Here is a 17,906-nt window from a genome sequence, read left to right as displayed (position 1 = left end):
TCTCATAAAATTTAAGACTAAGATTGGTTCGGTGTGTAGATGAGTTGAGTACAAGCTAAATATGAATCGCTAGTTATTGCTCATTTGCCTTGCTTGATTGACTTCGACTTTTAGATTATAAAATTTAAGACCTCATGTGTATTGACATTTCCATGCCACTCCAAGCCCAATGCATACAATCAATGTTTCCTAGCATTTCGGGAAATTCGTGCTTTAATGAGCGTGCTTCTAGTAAATGTTGTATGCCGGAAGCATTTGGTCTTCTCAGATACTCATTTTAGCAAAATTCAATAACACATTAACAAAAATTTTGAAGACATTCGGCAGCGGTAGTTTCACCAATCCGTATGTATTCATCACATAGGTTAGTTGTTTTGCCATTTGCCAGCTGAAGTATGGCAGCAATGCATGTTTGTATATGCGAAAGACCTTTTATGTCTGTACAATCATATCTTTGTTGAAAATAGGGGGGAATGATTGGATACGCCTTCAACAATTCGACTGAAAAGTTGTTTGCTCATTCGAAACCGTTGTCTAACTTAACTTTCAGGATACACCGATCCAAAGAGTAGTCGTTCCAAAGACGCATATCCACATCATCACGATCCCTTTGTGTAGTTCTACGTTTTCTCTTCGTGCTTTGAGAACTTTTAGCAACATGAGCCTTCATTACTTCCAGAAATCCTTTGTCGACATCATCATTCATCATTTCTTTAAAAGCCACATTCACAAAATCTATAAATGGCGAATCGGAAGGTGAATGGGCAGACTTCCATTACCAGTTGAACTCATTTTTGTGTAGAAAGCATAAAAGAGAGGAGAGATATATCGGGGGATGAAATTGGAAAAAAATAAAGATGTTGAAATAATGAATAATATACAGTTGTATATATATAGAAAATATAGCGTTTTGTGGGGAGTTTGAAAATATAGTCGTTAGGGAGGAGGGGGGGGGGGGAATAAAATATTAAAAAACAAATTTTAAAACTTAATTACTAAAAGTAATAAACTATTTGTAGAAATTTAGTAGGTTTAGAGTAGAAAACGTGTTCGATGGTAAAAAAATTAATAAGTTATACTAGAATAAATATAAGATAATCAATTATTTTCGTTTATAATATTTACTTTTATAATTTATAAAGTATTTTTATATTTTATAATATCATTACTAATGTGTACATATATATAAATCTATATAATATCTACGTATTTTAAACAAAGATTATTAAATACAGTGTTGATTTTTCATATAAATAAAATCCAACCATGGCCCCCAACCCATATTCCTACCCATTTGACACTTCCTGCAAGAAACTCGTTCTTTTATATTCGTGTGGAAGAATTTGTAGCTCAAGAATCTAACACTCCAATGAATACGTGGGAAAAAGAATGCCAAGTAGGCATAAAGAATGACCAATAATCTCCTATAGGAGATGATCTTAGGTGTTATATATGCTTTTCGAGATATCTAGGCTTCGGTGCATTTTTGTTTATGCTTTTGAGTTTCATATGCACCTTGATCTTTGGTTTGTTAAACTGTTACTTGTATTTTTGGTTCATATCGATTACTTTTTATATGTATTATGCTTTGGTCCAATCCAAATATGTTAACTTTGCAAATAAATCTAAAGAATTTGGGTAAATACTATCATTCTCATCATCGATTAATTTTTATCTTCATTAACAAGTTTTTAGATTAAGTCAGGCAGTACTAGAACTACTCGAATTTATGACTTTGTTTCACCATGGACAAAATTGTAATTTTCCTAAACTATTTTTGTAATGAAAATGGCTGATGATAGGCTTTTATGAAGGTAAAAAATGAAATACAACAATAAAAATGCTAGAATCTCAAATTTACATTCATATGTAAAACATAAACACGAATTAAATAATGCTGTGAGTTCAATATCACTATGAGTTCGAAGAAGCATTAAAACAAATCCAAACGTATTCACAACAATATTAAAACCAAAAAATTAGAAGTACATAGAATGATTGATACATGTCATATGATTATAGGACTGTAAACGAACCGAACGAACACGAACAAGGCCATGTTCGTGTTCGTTCGTTAAGGAAATAATGTGTTCACGAACGGTTCACGAACACTTACCGAATGGGATTTTATGTTCGTGTTCGTTCATTAAGGAAATTAATGTGTTCACGAACGGTTCATGAACATAAACGAACACAAGTAAAATCGGCAGAGCCTAGAGATTGAGACCGATGTATTCATTAATGTGGATAATGAAAGCGTGTAAACGGTCGAATTGAACGAACACGAACTAGGGCATGCTCGTGTTCGTTCATTTAACTTTAAACGAACACGAACACTTAATCGAAAAAATATTTATATTCATGATCGTTTATTACAAAAATGAACATTTGTGTTGATGACTCATCCAAATAATATTTAATTATTTTTTATTAATAAATAAACATACATAAACGAACGTTCATGAACATAAATAAACGAACGGAACATGTGTTCATGTCCGTTCGTTTAATTAAACGAACACAAACTGTTTGCTCATGTTCGTTCGTTTATTAAATAAACGAACATAAACGAACTTCCCGCCGAACAATTCACGAACAGTTCACTGAACGTTCGGTTCATTTACAGGCCTACATATGAAAGTAACTACTATGAAAAGTTGTTTTTGTATGTGATCATATTTCTTTTATTGAAATTGATTATGTGATAGGTGTTTATGAAGTAAAAAAAAGAGAAGGAATTGACGGTATCTAACTCGGTTTTGTAGCTTTTCAGAAAAAAAAACATGAATTATAGGACTCCAATGTTTTTAGTTATAAATAATCAAGGTTTTAATGTTTAATAGTTTTTTTTAAATGATCATGTTTAGAATATTATATTAAAGATTCAAAATTAAATAATCACATAATTGAAAATTTAAATAAAATAGCATAATTAAAACTTTATACATTAAGTCTAATTATATTTTAGATATTAAATTGTTATAAATGGTCATTAATGTGTGCATACTTCAAATATATTAAAATGTGGTAACTTATGGGTCAAACTATTTTCACCCATTACCCGTGCCCCGTGGATAACATGGATTAAGAAGAAGAGAGATTAGAAGATATATGCTACGATTGAATGTGGTTAGGACAACTAAGCATCATTACTTTTGTTTATTAGTATAGTAAAATAAGATTATAATTTCCCAAAGTATAATCTAATGAAGATAGTTTGTTCTATTAACCGAACACCCAAATATTTCATGTACTTGCTAAATATGTCGACTACCCCGTCAGACTATTAACTATTAATTTGTTGACGAGGAAAAATATGCAACGGTCATATTTTGAATATTATATGTCCCTTATAGCCCATGGTATGTTAGTAACTCTATACAGTTGTGTAGCCCTCGCATGCCTAACAGATGTACGAATGAGACATTGTAACAGCTTTTTCAGTCTATACGGATCGTATAGCCCCTATACCAACCGTATAGGCTTACTATCTCGTATAGACTCACTAATCACATCTAACCTATACAAGTCGTATAGGGTCTATATGACCCGTATATATAGAGCCGTATAGGGTTTATATGACCCGTATAACAACTATAGTTCAAAAGCTTAGATAACTTGTATAGGTGTCAACCAGATGTGATTGTATGACGACATCTAAAAAGCCGATACCCGAAACACTCATGTTGTTCGTAGGTTGTTTGATCAGTATGGAGCAAAATTTACGTGTTTTTATTTTATAATCAACTCGGCTGTTATTTTCAATATTTTGTATCTTTAAAGTAATTTAAAAAGAAACTTAACGAGTCAAATAGGTGTTATACGAGTCACATAGCCATATATGGCTCGTATATGGGCTATACGATACAAGGGGACAACATCTGACATACTCAGACACAAACATACATACTTTTGCACATATACGACTCGTATAGCCCCTATACGAGTCATATAGGTGTGCCTGGTGTCCAAATAACCTATATGGTGTTTGAATAACCTATGCAATTTGAATTAGTAACATATTTTGTTTATATTTCTAACATATAGCCGTTGGCCTATTAATGGCAAAGATATCAATTTATTTAAAACTTGTAATTAATTACGCATACAACGGTCATATTTTCAAATTTTTTTGAAAATAACGTATTCTAGTTTGAATTTCAAACATGTAGCCGTTGGTTAACGTTAAAGATATTAACTTATTTAAACCGGCACTTCAGCTTCTCTCCTCACCTCAGTTGTCTATGTTCTTCCCTTGTTCATTTTCCTGACAATAGTTTCTTGACTATTTGTCAAACATAGTTCCCCTTAATTCCTAGTCATTCATGCTTACATATTTCTCTTTAATGGGAATATTTACCGCATTCGACAACTATTTACTCTCCCCGGATAATCTTACACCTCCAAATGATCTTTTTGTGGCCAACAAAGTCTTTAAAGAAAGTTCTAATGTTAGTCCTTATGGAGAGTCTTCTAGAATCCTTGGGTGAACCGTCACTAAGCCCATGCTTTTAGGACTAACAATCCGTGCTGTAAGATGATGTCTAGCTCAAGATGTTAGAGTCGTTTTGTGGTACTGATTTGGCAAGGGTGAGCCGTGTTAGCTCAAAATTGAGACATTTGAAAATGTGTGTGCTGAAATTGCTACCTTGTAGTATTTTTGTTCCAGTTCTTAATCTTTGTCTGGTGGTTTGGGAATGAGTAATCAGTGTGGGTTGGCTTGTTAGATGTAAGCGGTGTCTGTTCGTCTTTGGAAATGTTTAAATCCTTGTGGTGTATGTTTGTGGTTTAAGGTTTTATGTTGTTTTATATACATCTTGTTAACTAACACCGAAAGTAAGATAATATATATATTTTTTTGTCAACTTTATTGAAAGATGATTTCTAAATGTGTGGTTTCCTATAAACATATTGCCGGTTTGGTTTTAATTTTTATAGTCAATTAGTTTAAATTAAAGGTGTTAGTCGAGTTGGCGGCTTGAATAGTTGAGCCCGAACACTATTGAGAACAAATTATGTTTTTTATGCTTTCTAACATAATTCATTAAACATGGTAAACATATTTTAAAACACATATAACACGAGTACAACACATCACTATAGGGGGGGGGGGGGGGGGATAAAGTATTAAAAAATATATTTTAAAACTTAATTACTAAAAGTAATAAATTATTTGTAGAAATTTAGTAGGTTTAGAGTAGAAAGCGTGTTCGATGGTAAAAGAATTAATAAATTATACTAAAATAATTAACTATTTAATTAAAATCTAAAATTCTTAGTTATTTTCGTTTATAATATTTACTTTATATAGTTTATAAAGGATTTTTATATTTTATAATATTATTACTAAAGTGTACATATATATAAATATTCATAATATCGTAGATATTTTAAACAAAGATTATAGAATACGGTTTTCTTTTTTATATAAATAAAATCCAACCATGGTCTCAACTCATATTCCTACCATCGGCATCTGACACTTTCCTGCAAAGAACTCATTCTTTTAAAATTGTGTGGAAGAATCTGTAGCTCAAGAATCTAACACTTCAATGGATATGTCGGAGAAAGAACGCCAAGTAGGCATAAAGAATGACCAAAAGTCTCGTATAGGAGATGATTAGGGGTTATATATGTTTTTCGAGATATTTTGAGTCTATGCTTTTGATATCTTGAGTTTCATATGCGCCTTTGTCTTTGGTTTGTTGAATATATTTTTATCCTTTCACTAATAAATAAACAAGATTCCTTTCAACTTTATTTCTTCATAGTATATTTCTTTGAACATGAAGCGCATTTTGAGAATTTTATTTCTTTGTTCGAGGCTAAAAATTAACTTGAACAAATCGACTATGAGGGGTGTGGGGGTGGAGTGGAGTGGAGTGTAGTCAAACGGGAGGCGGAAATGAGGGGCTTTAAGGCAAGGTCCATTCCGTTTACATATTTGGGTATTAATGTTGGCGCGGACATGAATCGGATTGCTAATTGGGAGCCGGTGTTGAATGTTGTTAGAGCAAGGTTGAGTAAAGGGAAGGCCAACACCCTATCGATAGGAGGGAGATTGGTTCTTGTTAAATCGGTTCTTGAAGCTCTTCCAATCTTCTATTTCTCATTATATAAAGCCCCTAAGAAAGTACTTCATGATTTGGAAGCGCCGATGAATAATTTCTTATGGGGAGGTAATGAAGATATTCGAAAGCTCCATTGGGTCGCCTGGAACGTCGTTACTCGTCCAAAGAAAAACGGTGGTTTGGGTTTGTCGAGTTTGTTTGATATTAACAGAGCTTTAATTTCTAAATGGTTTTGGCGTTATAGGACAAAGATGAACTCAATGTGGAAGAGAATTGTAGAGGTCATTCATAATTCTAGTAGAAAATGGGTGGTATATATCCTGTGAAGTGTAGTTTGCCTAGTGTTTGGTCGAATATAATTAAGGAATGCAACAAGTTGAAGGTGGACAGTCTCTCTTTTAATGATCTTATAAATTGTTCTGTGGGAGACGGGTCATCGGTGCGATTTTGGTTAGACCGGTGGGTTCCAGGTGGTTGTTTAAAGGATAGATTTCTGGATCTTTTTACTTTGGATCTTGATAAACGATGCGTGGTGAAGGATATATTAAGATGGAGGGTTGTGTGTTATTATTGATGTGGTCTTGGAAGAAAGATCCGGCTCGAACTGATACATTTGCAAGAGCTGATCGATGTTAAAGCAGGTGGCTATTAAGAAGTCAGCGGATTCGTGCAGTTGGGATGGTGACCCAGGGGGGTTCTTTTCGGCTGCAGCTGTTAGAGGGTGGCTGGCTGGTAGACGCCTAAGTAATATCGAGTTGGCTATAGAGTGGTGTAAATGGATTCCGGATAAGTGTAATATCTTTATGTGGAGAGCCTTATTAGATCATCTTCCTACTAAGGCGGCCTTGCGTAGAAGGAATACAAACACCGATAATAGTGTTTGTGTTTTTTGCAATGATGGTGAGGAGACGGTTGATCACATTTTTATGGCTTGTGGGTTTGCTACAGGGGCGTGGGAGGGGGTTTTAAGATGGTGCGGGCTCCCTAATTTCTTTGTGTTTAGCGTGAAAGATTTGATGGAGTTGCATAAGTCGAAGGGCATTTTGTTAGTGAAAAAGGAGATTCTTAAAGGCATGGTTATGATTTGTTGTTGGCGAATATGGAAAGCAAAGAATGAACATATTTTTAATAACAAGAGATGCAAGGTTGTGGATATTGTAGCTGATATTAAGGCGTATGGTTTCCTGTGGTATAAGAATAGACACAATGTTTCGGTTAGCGATTGGAATTCTTGGTGTAATTTGTATCTGATGTAATGTGAATTGCGGACCCCTCTCTCCTTCTTGGAAGTTCAACCTTAAAAAAATAGTATATTTTGTGCTTTCTTTAAGTTAGATTGCTAGAGCTAAACTTTTGTATTTTTGGTTTTTATACGCATTATGCTTTGTTCCAATCCAAGTATGTTAACTTTGCAAATAAATCTAAAGAATTTTTGTAAATACTAATATACTATCATGCCCATCATCGATTAATTTTTATCTTCATTAACAAGTTTTAAGATTAAGTCAGGTAGTACTAGAACTACTTGATTTTTATGACTTTGTTTCACCATTCACCAAACTCTATTTGTAATGAAAATAGTTGATGGAAGGCTTTTATCATATACATGGGCGGTGTTGGGAATTTCGGTTCAAGTCCGTTACTTTTTGTCCGTTACTTTTCCAACTGAGAATTAATTCAATATATCAATTTTAATAAAAATTGAACCACCAAGACCCACTTCAACAAAGATGCAGGTTACGGATTTGCAGTTCCCAAAATCCACTACTGAAGGACGCCGGCCAATTAAAGATTTGCTTACACCGGTCGCCGATTGATGCTGCTCGGAATTTCCCTCACGTAGCGGGTTAGTCCGATTGCAGGTCTTGTAACACAGGTCTGAGAGCGCCGATTCTCGCCGACGAACCCAATCGATCGCTGCTGCTTCTCCCCTCACGACACAGGTGAACGGAGCGCCGATTACGATTGCAAGAATCAATTCTCGTGAACGCGACTGGTATCCCAAACGCCGCCGGTGGGAGCTCCCTCACGTCACAGGTTACTCCGACCTTCACTAGCACAGGTCCGACCTCCACGCCGGTTCCAGGTATGTCGATTAACAACGCTTTGATACCAATTAATGGAATTGGTACCTGGTATTGAACACGTTAATTTGGCTAACACCCAAACACGAATATTATTATTGAGAAACTTCACAAAACTCAATTACCCAATTACAATCTCTAAACCCCAAAGCAAAGCACAGGTATTTATAATCTGACCTATCACGTTTAGGCTACAACTAGGATTGCTAAATAATATGACATAATAATTATACTAACAATTAAACCTAAGCACATTTAATTGTCTATAATTATCCACTCCTTAAATCTTGTTACTTAACCTTGCACGCCAAGTAACGCCCTTGAACGGAAGAGTTAGATTTTCTGATTAATAAACAAGAGTTATTTGTTTAATTCATGTGTTGATTATCGATCCGGGACTTGAGGCGGACCTATGCTTCGGTTGCAGGGGTTGGCCGTACCCTTTGAAAAAAAAAGTTTAGTGTTATGTATACGATTAAATTCCAACCGAGCCCTGTAAAATTTCAACGCCGACCAATGTTAATTACTGAAAAATGAAGAAAGAAAGATGGCATGAGAAAAGAGTGAAAAAGGCGTTCACAAATGACCTGCAAATTTTCCCATCGATGAGTTAGTTTTGGAGAAGATGACTGGATTTTGATATTTTTTTTGGTCATTTATCATGGTGGGGGTAATATTGTAAGAAAAACAACTATTAGTACACATGCACTAGTTTTCCAAATACTCAACCTTGAATATTCTTCTAATTATATATCTATATTAATTTACAACTCTTTACTGCTTCTATTATTGTACTTTTGGCTTTGTAGGTTATACAATTTTCGTTCATATTTGAAAATGCTCCACGTGTTGTTGTGAACCATACACCTGTTCTCCACTTTCTCATCAGTCGCCATTCACATTCACCTTTTCGATGTGTTCATTAATCTCTCTATTTCACTGGTAACTTTGAGAGGTCACCGGTTGTGTATCGTGGTGGCGGAAGTATGTCGGTGATGTTGTGCCACTTTTGTGGCTCCGATTCCTTCTGTTATGGCTTCGATTCATCTGTTGTTGGGTACAGAAAGTATGATTGTCGTTTTGTGACTTCGATTTCGTCTATTACGGCTCCAGGATGTAAACTAAGGGATGCTCTGACTGTTGCCGGGTTCCATTTTGGAGACCGACGACTTTCGGTAGTCTATGGCTGTGGCAGAAGTAAGAGGTGATGTTATTCGCCTATTTGACTATTCCCGGGTTCAGTTTTGTTATGATGCGTATTGGGATTCCCGGTATTAACAAGGTGTTTATTAAATCGGGCAAAGTTAACAGATTTAATTCTGATTTACACTATTGCGTCTCCGATCATCTGGTCTTTTCCGCGGTTCCATTTAGGCGACGGCGGCTCCGATTCGTTTGTTGCCGGGTTCAATTTTGGAACCCTTGGCTGTCGACCACCGTCGGCAGTGGATTGAGGTGTGTGTCCTTTTTGTTTGTTGTTCGTATTTGGAATTTACAATTTGCCTTAAATGTGTTGTTCAATGTAATGCCGTTGTTTCAAATATATTTGTTGCGGATTCTTTTTTACCAGGACCTTTTTTTAGTACTTAGAGTTGATTGCACAAGATAAGGACACACAGTTTGCGGTATTTGAGGTCAAAACGTTTCGTTCTGTTTTAGAATCACGTACACTAAATTATTAGTTTAATAATAATACGATTATATGTGTTGGGATCCAAACAGGTTTTGGATCAAGACATCATGAAAGACAAGCGTTTGGGGATAGCAAGTTGCCTCTTATTGATCTTGAACTGGAAGTTGAAAAGGAAGTTCAATTTCAAGATAAAGGATAAAGATAGAGGAACTCTCGCATTTAAGGTATGTGGTTAGTGTTCTATATAGTTGATTATTATAGATTACGAGCGTGCATGAGTCGGTTTCGGACTCAAACTGAACTTAAAACTGAAACACTGGTTTTGGAGTTTTATAAACCGGTTAGTTTTGGTTTGGGTTTGGTTCAGTTTCAGGTGTATTGATTTTACTATTTGGATATGAAATTTTTGGGTTGAAAATATAATCTAACCCAAAATAATAGATTCGGGCATAAATTATTTTTATTAGTTAAATGATTAATTATTATCATATATTTGGGCTAAAAATTTTGGTTAGGCTACTTATTAAATTCTAATAAATTACTTAACATTCAAAGTTGAAAATAAAAAATCTATAAATTTGGTTCGTTTTTTTTTTGTTGAAACTTTGGTTTTTACAGAAACTATATATGTCTATTCAGAAACATTGAACTACATACATAGCCTCCTTTTCGGTTTGACTTCAAATTCCACACAAATGAGTTCTGAATGGAAAAGATTTACAGCTGGAGTGGGATTAAGGGTAAGATTCTTGGTTGTTTGAATAACAATAAATTAAATATGGATTGTGCTGGATGTTTTGACGTAGGGAATGGGAATGAGGTTCCAAGATTTTGAAAGGAAGGGATATAAATGATTTATTGATTGATGATGTTTTGAGTTTAGCAAGTGGTGGTGTTAATCGACGATTGGTTCCATTTATCGACTACTAAAAGTAACATTCTTAATTATAGTTGTTGAAGTTACTAATGCTATAGTATTCCATTGTAGTTTTACTATAACGGAAATGATGTGGCATGGCAAGGTTCGGACAGTTTTTTCTCTCTTATCCGATGATGATGGTGGCCAACTACTTGGCATGCAACTTTGGTTGCAGCCGTAGTGCCACTAAGCTGTGCTTTGTTGGCGATGGCAATGATGAATTGTTTACCTGAGCCTCTTTGTTCTCCTCTTTGTTCTCCTCTTTGTTATCGCCGGTTACAATGGAGCTTTTCCAATTTCTTTCTTTTTTGTTGGAAGGTTTTAGCCGGCGGGTTGTGGTTTGTTGGCAATGGCCATGAGGAATTGTGTGTTTCGAGCATCTTTGTTGCTGATATGTAGATTTGAGTAAATTGGTTTTATGTTTTCTTTGTTCTCTCTTTTTTTTGTCAATATGGTTCCATTCACAGTTTCGCAACTCGTGAGGTCGAAATTTCTAGACACAAACCTGCGCAACGCACGGGTTATAAAACCTAGTTTTTTTTAAACGACAAAACAATCATTTTTATATTTGATTAAAACCAAATTAGAGGAGATAACTAGCACGTGCTAACCAACAGAGTCAAAATTACCATTTCACCTACAGTTTACACACCACCCAGAATCATTATACATTAACTTACAAATTACTAGTACGCCTTCATACTTCAAAGGCTTCTCATTTCTCCCACCACCCAGAATCATTATACATTAACTTACAAATTACTAGTACGCCTTCATACTTCAAAGGCTTCTCATTTCTCCCACCACCCAGAATCATTATACATTAACTTACAAATTACTAGTACACCTTCATACTTCAAAGGCTTCTCATTTCTCCCACCACCCAGAATCATTATACATTAACTTACAAATTACTAGTACGCCTTCATACTTCAAAGGCTTCTCATTTCTCCCAAGTTATCGAGGCTATGTTCGGCCTATTTCGTACCACACTACTAATTTGCACTGGCTTTCCGTTAAAGACCGCATCATTCTTTAAATATTTACTAATGATAAAAAAAGGAATTAAAATAACTTTGTATCCTTTTTTTTCCTTCTTTCTAAACGACATCTTTTATTCTACTAGACTTCTTGTTTTTTTACAAATTTCAATGTTAGGTTAGGTTATAATTGTATATGTTTATTGAAAAAGACTTGCTTAGGTTGTGAAACCAGATGATGTTACGGCTATACTTTAAAAACTGAAAACCCGTAAATAACAACTTTAGATATATTGTATTTTAATTATACATTTTTAATGATGTTTCACTTGCTTTTTTTTTATTATATGATATTTTGTTTAATTTTTTTTGAATGACCCGACCCGACTGGAACATCTGAACTGGATACAAAAATCTTGTATACCAATTTGACCCGACCTGAACGTTTGAACCAAACAAAAAAAAATTATATATCGATAATTACCGAGTATCGGTCAAAACAAATTCCGACCCCTGTAAGAAAATTTCATGGGTCCGCCACTAATCATATAAAGAAAATTATAATTTCACAAAGTATATTTCTAATGAAACTAGTTTGTTCTATTAACCGATTAATTTTGTTAGCACCTAGTATTACATGTCCTTGCTAAATATGTCGACTACCCCAGTCAGACAGAAAACTATTTATTTGTTGACAAGGAAAAATATACAACAGTCATATTTTGAATATTCTTTGAATTAGTAACGTATTTTGTTTATAATTCTAACATATAGCCGTTGGCCTATTAATGACAAAGATATCAACTTATTTAAAACTTGTAATTAATTATGTATACAACGGTCATATTTTGATTTTTCTTTTTTTTAAAAATAACGTATTCTGGTTTGAATTTCAAATATATAGCCGTTGGTTAACGTTAAAGATATTAACTTATTTAAACCGGCACTTCAGCTTCTCTCCTCACCTCAGTTGTCTATGTTCTTCCCTTGTTCATTTTCCTGACAATAGTTTCTTGACTATTTGTCAAACATAGTTCCTCTTAATTCCTAGTCATTCATGCTTACATATTTCTCTTTAATGGGAAGATTTACCGCATTCGACAACTATTTACTCTTCCCGGATGATCTTACACCCCCAAATGATCTTTTTGTGGCCAACAAAGTCTTTAAAGAAAATTCTAATGTTAGTCCTTATGGGCATTGGTCTTCCATTTCGGACGGCCAGGTGCTTCGGATCCCACGGGTCGCATAACTCAGGTGATTTTTCTGAACTCTTTTTACTCTCCAACTCTTAATATTAATCAATCTTCGTGTATATACAATATGGCGATCAATGAAACCACATCAACCACGTAACTATACATCTTAAGTTTAAGATTTATCGTTACAAGGTTGATATGTCGAATAGCTAATCAGTGTCCCAAAGTTCACCTGATTAGGATGTAAATGCAAGCTACAACAACGTAACGAAACTCATATGGTTTTAGGATATTAAAAGTTAATGAATAGAGTATCCTGCAGTGTATTAATCAGCTTAAAAATTTATTTAAACTATAAACTCGTTATGGTATTTATTGTGTTCATGGTTTTATGTAGGTTCGGTGCTATGTATTTGACAGAGCCCGAAACATTAGTTCTGAAAAGGGGAAAATGGTTGATTCCTGCAACTCCCGTTCAGAAGACGATGGAGAGTCTTGTAGAATCCTTGGGTGAACCGTCACTAAGCCCATGCTTTTAGGACTAACAATCCTAGGACAAAGGTATTGCAGAGTTTACGGGTGCATTCCTGTGCTGTAAGATGATGTCTAGCTCAAGAATTTAGAGTCGGTTTGTGGGACTGATTTGGCAAGGGTGAGCCGTGTTAGCTCAAAATTGAGACATTTGAAAATGTGTGTGCTGAAATTGCTACCTTGTAGTATTTTTGTTCCAGTTCTTAATCTTTGTCTGGTGGTTTGGGAATGAGCAATCAGTGTGGGTTGGCTTGTTAGATGTAAGCGGTGTCTGTTCGTCTTTGGAAATGTTTAAATCCTTGTGGTGTATGTTTGTGGTTTAAGGTTTTATGTTGTTTTATACAATTTTGTTAACTGAACACTGAAAGTAAGATAATTTACAAATTTTGTCAACTTTATTGAAAGATGATTTATAAACGTGTGTTTTACTATATAAACATATCACCGATCAATTAGGAAAGTGAGCAGGAGTCGGCTTGGTTTGATTACTGATTGAAATCAAGCCTATTACTATTTTGGCTTTTGATTTTTTTTTGTTATTAGGTTAAGTTAGAGGAGTTAGTCGAGTTGGCGGCTTGAATAGTTGAGCTCGAACACTATTGGGGAAAAAATTAAGCTTTTTATGCTTTCTAACATGATTCATTAAACATGGTAAAAATAGTTTAAAACACATTTAACACGAGTATAAGTGTACAACAAGTCACTATAAAAGTACTAAAACCACTTAAAAACCTATCAGTTCATGCATGACTACTTCATTTAATGGCATAAAAAAACACCAACAAAAAACAAGCATACAGGTAAAACGATATTCTAAGTCTCGAGAAATCTGAGTAAAATCTGATCCATCTTCGGCTGATGTTTTCTAACCTGCAAGTCAAAAAATAATTGTCAGCAACTAATACAAGCCGTCAAATAAGTAGCTGATAAACGAGTAAACGGGTTAATTTTGTAGATTGTCGGGTCAACCCCGACACGAACCTGAAAAACATGTCACACGTGAACCTAAACATGACGCCTGTATTTGCCGGTTGACACGAACATGACCCGTTTAAAAAAAAAGCATGTATTTAATTTTTTTTTTTTTGCATATTAATACTTTAAAATTACAAATTCGTATACAATTTTATTTATTTAGCAATTATTTTGGATTATGTCAATTTATTTATAAACTTTCACATATAGACATAAAAGACCAAAATAGTTTAAGTTATTACATAACATACATTTAAAAATATAAAAATAAATGAGATAAAAGTTTTATGCCTGCTCAACCATACAATGATACAAGTAATTAAGAGCAACTTACTTTTATGCCTGCTAGAGATAAAAGTTTGTGAGAAGCAGCATAAATAACATCAGAATTCTCCAAACTCTTTTCCACAAAATATATAACTTCAGAAACCCCTGACTACAATAAACAAAAAAAAAAGGGTAAATTAGTAAAAATGCAAGAAAACCCAAAAGATAGAAAAAAAATGCATGCTAAGAAAAGGGCTTCAAACTCACCTGAATGATAACTTTCGCACACTCGTTACATGGAAACATTGTTACATAAAGCCTCTACACATTTATAAAAAACAATAAATAATAAAAAAAACTCGTACTCAGTCAAATATTTTCACAAAAAAAAAAAGTTGGACCAACCTGCCCTGCAGCAGATGCATGATTTGTGTTCAGGATGCAATTAACTTCAGCATGACAAACATAACTGCAACATGAAAATAACGGGTCAATTTGTTTTAAGTTTTACTTCTAAAGGGTAAATCGAGTGAAACAGAAAAGTGTATTTCTCATGCATAAAACTTCTTAAACCATGTTATTATAATACAGCTGACATCACTTACGGATATTTTGTCTCTAAAGGATTGTCATTCTTGGATTTCTGAAAGAGTAAAATGAGATTAGTGATGAACTTATGATAAATTATTAATAGATAATAATAAAATTTATTTTAAATAATACCGACTTTTGACCATGGAAGTTTGTCATCAGAACAGCCACGTGGAAACCCGTTGTAGCCGATGCCTGTTTACAGATCACAATTATTATATGAACGGGTCAAACGGGTTGTGAGCGGGTTAACATAGGTGATCATTTGGTACGGGTCAAAACTTGGTGGGTCAGTTGGGTCAGCCTGAAATTTTAACTTTTGTGATGATTATAATAATCACAATTGTCAAATACAATTTTAAAAAATATATAGAACGATATAATAATTTGATGAATAAAACTAATAAGGAGGTTTTATGCGGTTAGAATAACACTTTGAACTTTTGACCCGCTTGACTCACTAGAAGTGAAGCATAACCCAAACAAGCCCGTTTATAACAAACTTCGGGTTTCAAAATTTAAAATTCCTTTGTGTTAAATTATTCAATGTCCATATTAAAATGTCTGTAAAATCAACTTCACAAATTCAAACTTAACTCATTTATGCTTAATTATGTGTTTCATTGTTTTGCAAATTTCTCATTATCTTCACAATTTTGCTTGATTTCACAGTTTAGTTTGTATTTTTTCAGACCTTATCGAACCCGCTGACCCGTTCATTTATTGGCGAACATACGCAATCTAACATAAGTATCATTCTTCAAGTGAAAACATATATATTACGTAAATATCTAATGAAAACATAAGAATATAACATTTTTCAAAAATTCTTACCAAGTATTATACCATCTTGGCTCACCAAACATGCTCCAACCTACAATTATAGTATAAAACATTAGCAACATAAAAAAACCATCCATAAATCATAGCCATAATTATAAATCCAACATAACCAGCTAGCTTTGTAGCCATAATCATTAATCAAAACAGAAGTAAATTGAGAATCAAATAATATCAAGGGCAAAAGCTCAACCTGCCTGTTAGGATCCTTGGATCTCTCAGCTGACAGAAATGCAATCGCCATAAAATAATCATCCCACGATAAGTACCTGCATCGAAACCGATACAACTTCAATATTAATAACTCTCTGTACTTCAAATTTCTCAATTAAAAACAGATTCACAAATTTTCTTTTATATAAAAAAAATGTATTCTTAATGTTTTAAGCCCATTTTATAACCAAATAAATAAATAAATAAAAAAATCACAACCCAAATCATAATCATAAAAAAAACTCTTTTTACTAAAAGAGGCCCAACTTTGTCTCGCCTTCGGCCTAAAAATTTTTAACGATTCTCGGAGACGGTCCTGTACAAATGATTAAAATATTCATTATCGAAGGAAGTTAAATTAACTTTACCCCTTTCGTTTGGACGGATCGTAAGGATCGTTTGAAAATGAACTGTTATGCAACACATCTTTTGAATTAGATGTATCGGAAAGCAGCTTTTTGCTAGGGTTTACTAGATAACGAATCGCGATTGCGGAGGCCAATGCGCCGGCGACAGCCGCCGTAGATATGAGAGTCAGGTCTCTTGAATTCATGGCCGGAGTTCGACGATTATGACGGATTTCACCGGGAAATTTGGCGCCTCTGTTGAAGTTGAACTTTTGCCGCCAAAATGGTAGGTGGAGATGAAAAAAGAGCGGGAAAAAGTGTGACATTTGTGTTGGGCCTTTTTTTTTACATAAGTTAGCTATTGGGCTTATTTGGGCTTTTCGGTTATTTGATTGTTCATAGTCGTAAAGGTGAGCAAATAAACCGGTTAACCGAACTGATTTGAAAATTAAATTAAAACCGATTATGTAGAATCCGGTTTGGAATCGACTGAAATCGAATGTTCATAACCGGTTTGTAATTTTCTCCAAAAAACTGGTTAACCGAACTGAAACCCGATCAAAACCTGAACTGAAACCGATCAAAACCCTAATCGTAACATGATAAGAAACCGGTTTCAACCTGAACCGAAATCGATCGTAAGCCGATTTTGACTTTTGTTGACCAAATCGAACGTTTTAACCCAAACCGGTTTTTGAGTTTTAAACCAGTCACAACACTACCATCTAAAAGGTTATAGGTTATGGTTTTGGATACGGTTAATTCAGATTGGTTAATCCGTTTTCTCCTTTTCTTTTATTTTCTTTTTGTGTCCTGGCGTTTTATTTAGTTTTGTTATCTGATTAAACTCTTTATTATTTGGTTTATCTTATTGATGTAGGGTTGTTATATGAATGCAAGTTTTTATACAAACCTAGGGATAGATTTGGGATTTTGAATTTTTGATCAAAGTAGTTAATAGTTTAGATCTGTAACTTGCTAAAAAACATTATAGTAGGGGTGTGTATGGGTTGATTTGGGGTGGTTTTGGGCAAAACCCGTAACCATAACCAATATGTCGATTATGGATAACCATAATTGATCCGTTATGGCGGTATCGGTTAATCGTTTTCAATGGTTATAACGAGACACTTATGGGTCGGTTAATCGTATCCAAGACAATGTAATTGAGCCTAAAAGTTTGGTACCAAATATTAAAAAAGACGACATGACACCATCCAACAAAATATATATTCAGTAGCATTAATACCAAATAT

The 17,906-nt window shown here is 34.2% G+C and overlaps 2 protein-coding genes across 2 annotated transcripts; one reads left to right on the top strand and one right to left on the bottom strand.

The window, feature by feature from the left end:
* Positions 1 to 6,700: 6,700 nt before the first annotated feature.
* On the top strand, positions 6,701 to 7,327 carry LOC143591291 (uncharacterized). Its single transcript, XM_077071541.1, has one exon. It carries the CDS (start codon positions 6,701 to 6,703, stop codon positions 7,325 to 7,327), a length of 627 nt encoding a protein of 208 aa, XP_076927656.1.
* Positions 7,328 to 14,165: 6,838 nt separating this feature from the next.
* Positions 14,166 to 16,889, bottom strand: LOC143591278 (uncharacterized). The gene is made up of 9 exons (XM_077071527.1): positions 16,672 to 16,889; positions 16,284 to 16,359; positions 16,085 to 16,124; positions 15,387 to 15,445; positions 15,265 to 15,302; positions 15,065 to 15,128; positions 14,927 to 14,980; positions 14,727 to 14,828; positions 14,166 to 14,287 (listed from the first exon to the last, which is right to left on the bottom strand). The coding sequence occupies exons 1-9, from the start codon at positions 16,854 to 16,856 to the stop codon at positions 14,231 to 14,233; spliced, it is 675 nt and encodes a 224-aa protein (XP_076927642.1). The 5' UTR covers positions 16,857 to 16,889; the 3' UTR covers positions 14,166 to 14,230.
* Positions 16,890 to 17,906: the final 1,017 nt, after the last annotated feature.

The sequence above is a fragment of the Bidens hawaiensis genome, unplaced genomic scaffold (assembly GCF_021521415.1).
Source record: "Bidens hawaiensis isolate Kalapana, Puna unplaced genomic scaffold, B.hawaiensis_p1.1 tig00039502_1, whole genome shotgun sequence".
NCBI lineage: Eukaryota > Viridiplantae > Streptophyta > Magnoliopsida > Asterales > Asteraceae > Bidens > Bidens hawaiensis.
This window is presented reverse-complemented; position numbering and strand designations above follow the sequence as displayed.

Coding starts and splice junctions, on each gene's coding strand:
- LOC143591291 (XM_077071541.1), top strand. CDS start 6,701: ATGTTAAAGCAGGTGGCTATTAAGAAGTCAGCGGATTCGTGCAGTTGG.
- LOC143591278 (XM_077071527.1), bottom strand. CDS start 16,856: ATGAATTCAAGAGACCTGACTCTCATATCTACGGCGGCTGTCGCCGGC. Junction 15,303..15,386: donor ACAAACTTCCATGGTCAAAA/GTCGGTATTATT, acceptor TTACTCTTTCAG/AAATCCAAGAATGACAATCC. Junction 15,129..15,264: donor CCTTTAGAGACAAAATATCC/GTAAGTGATGTC, acceptor TTCATGTTGCAG/TTATGTTTGTCATGCTGAAG.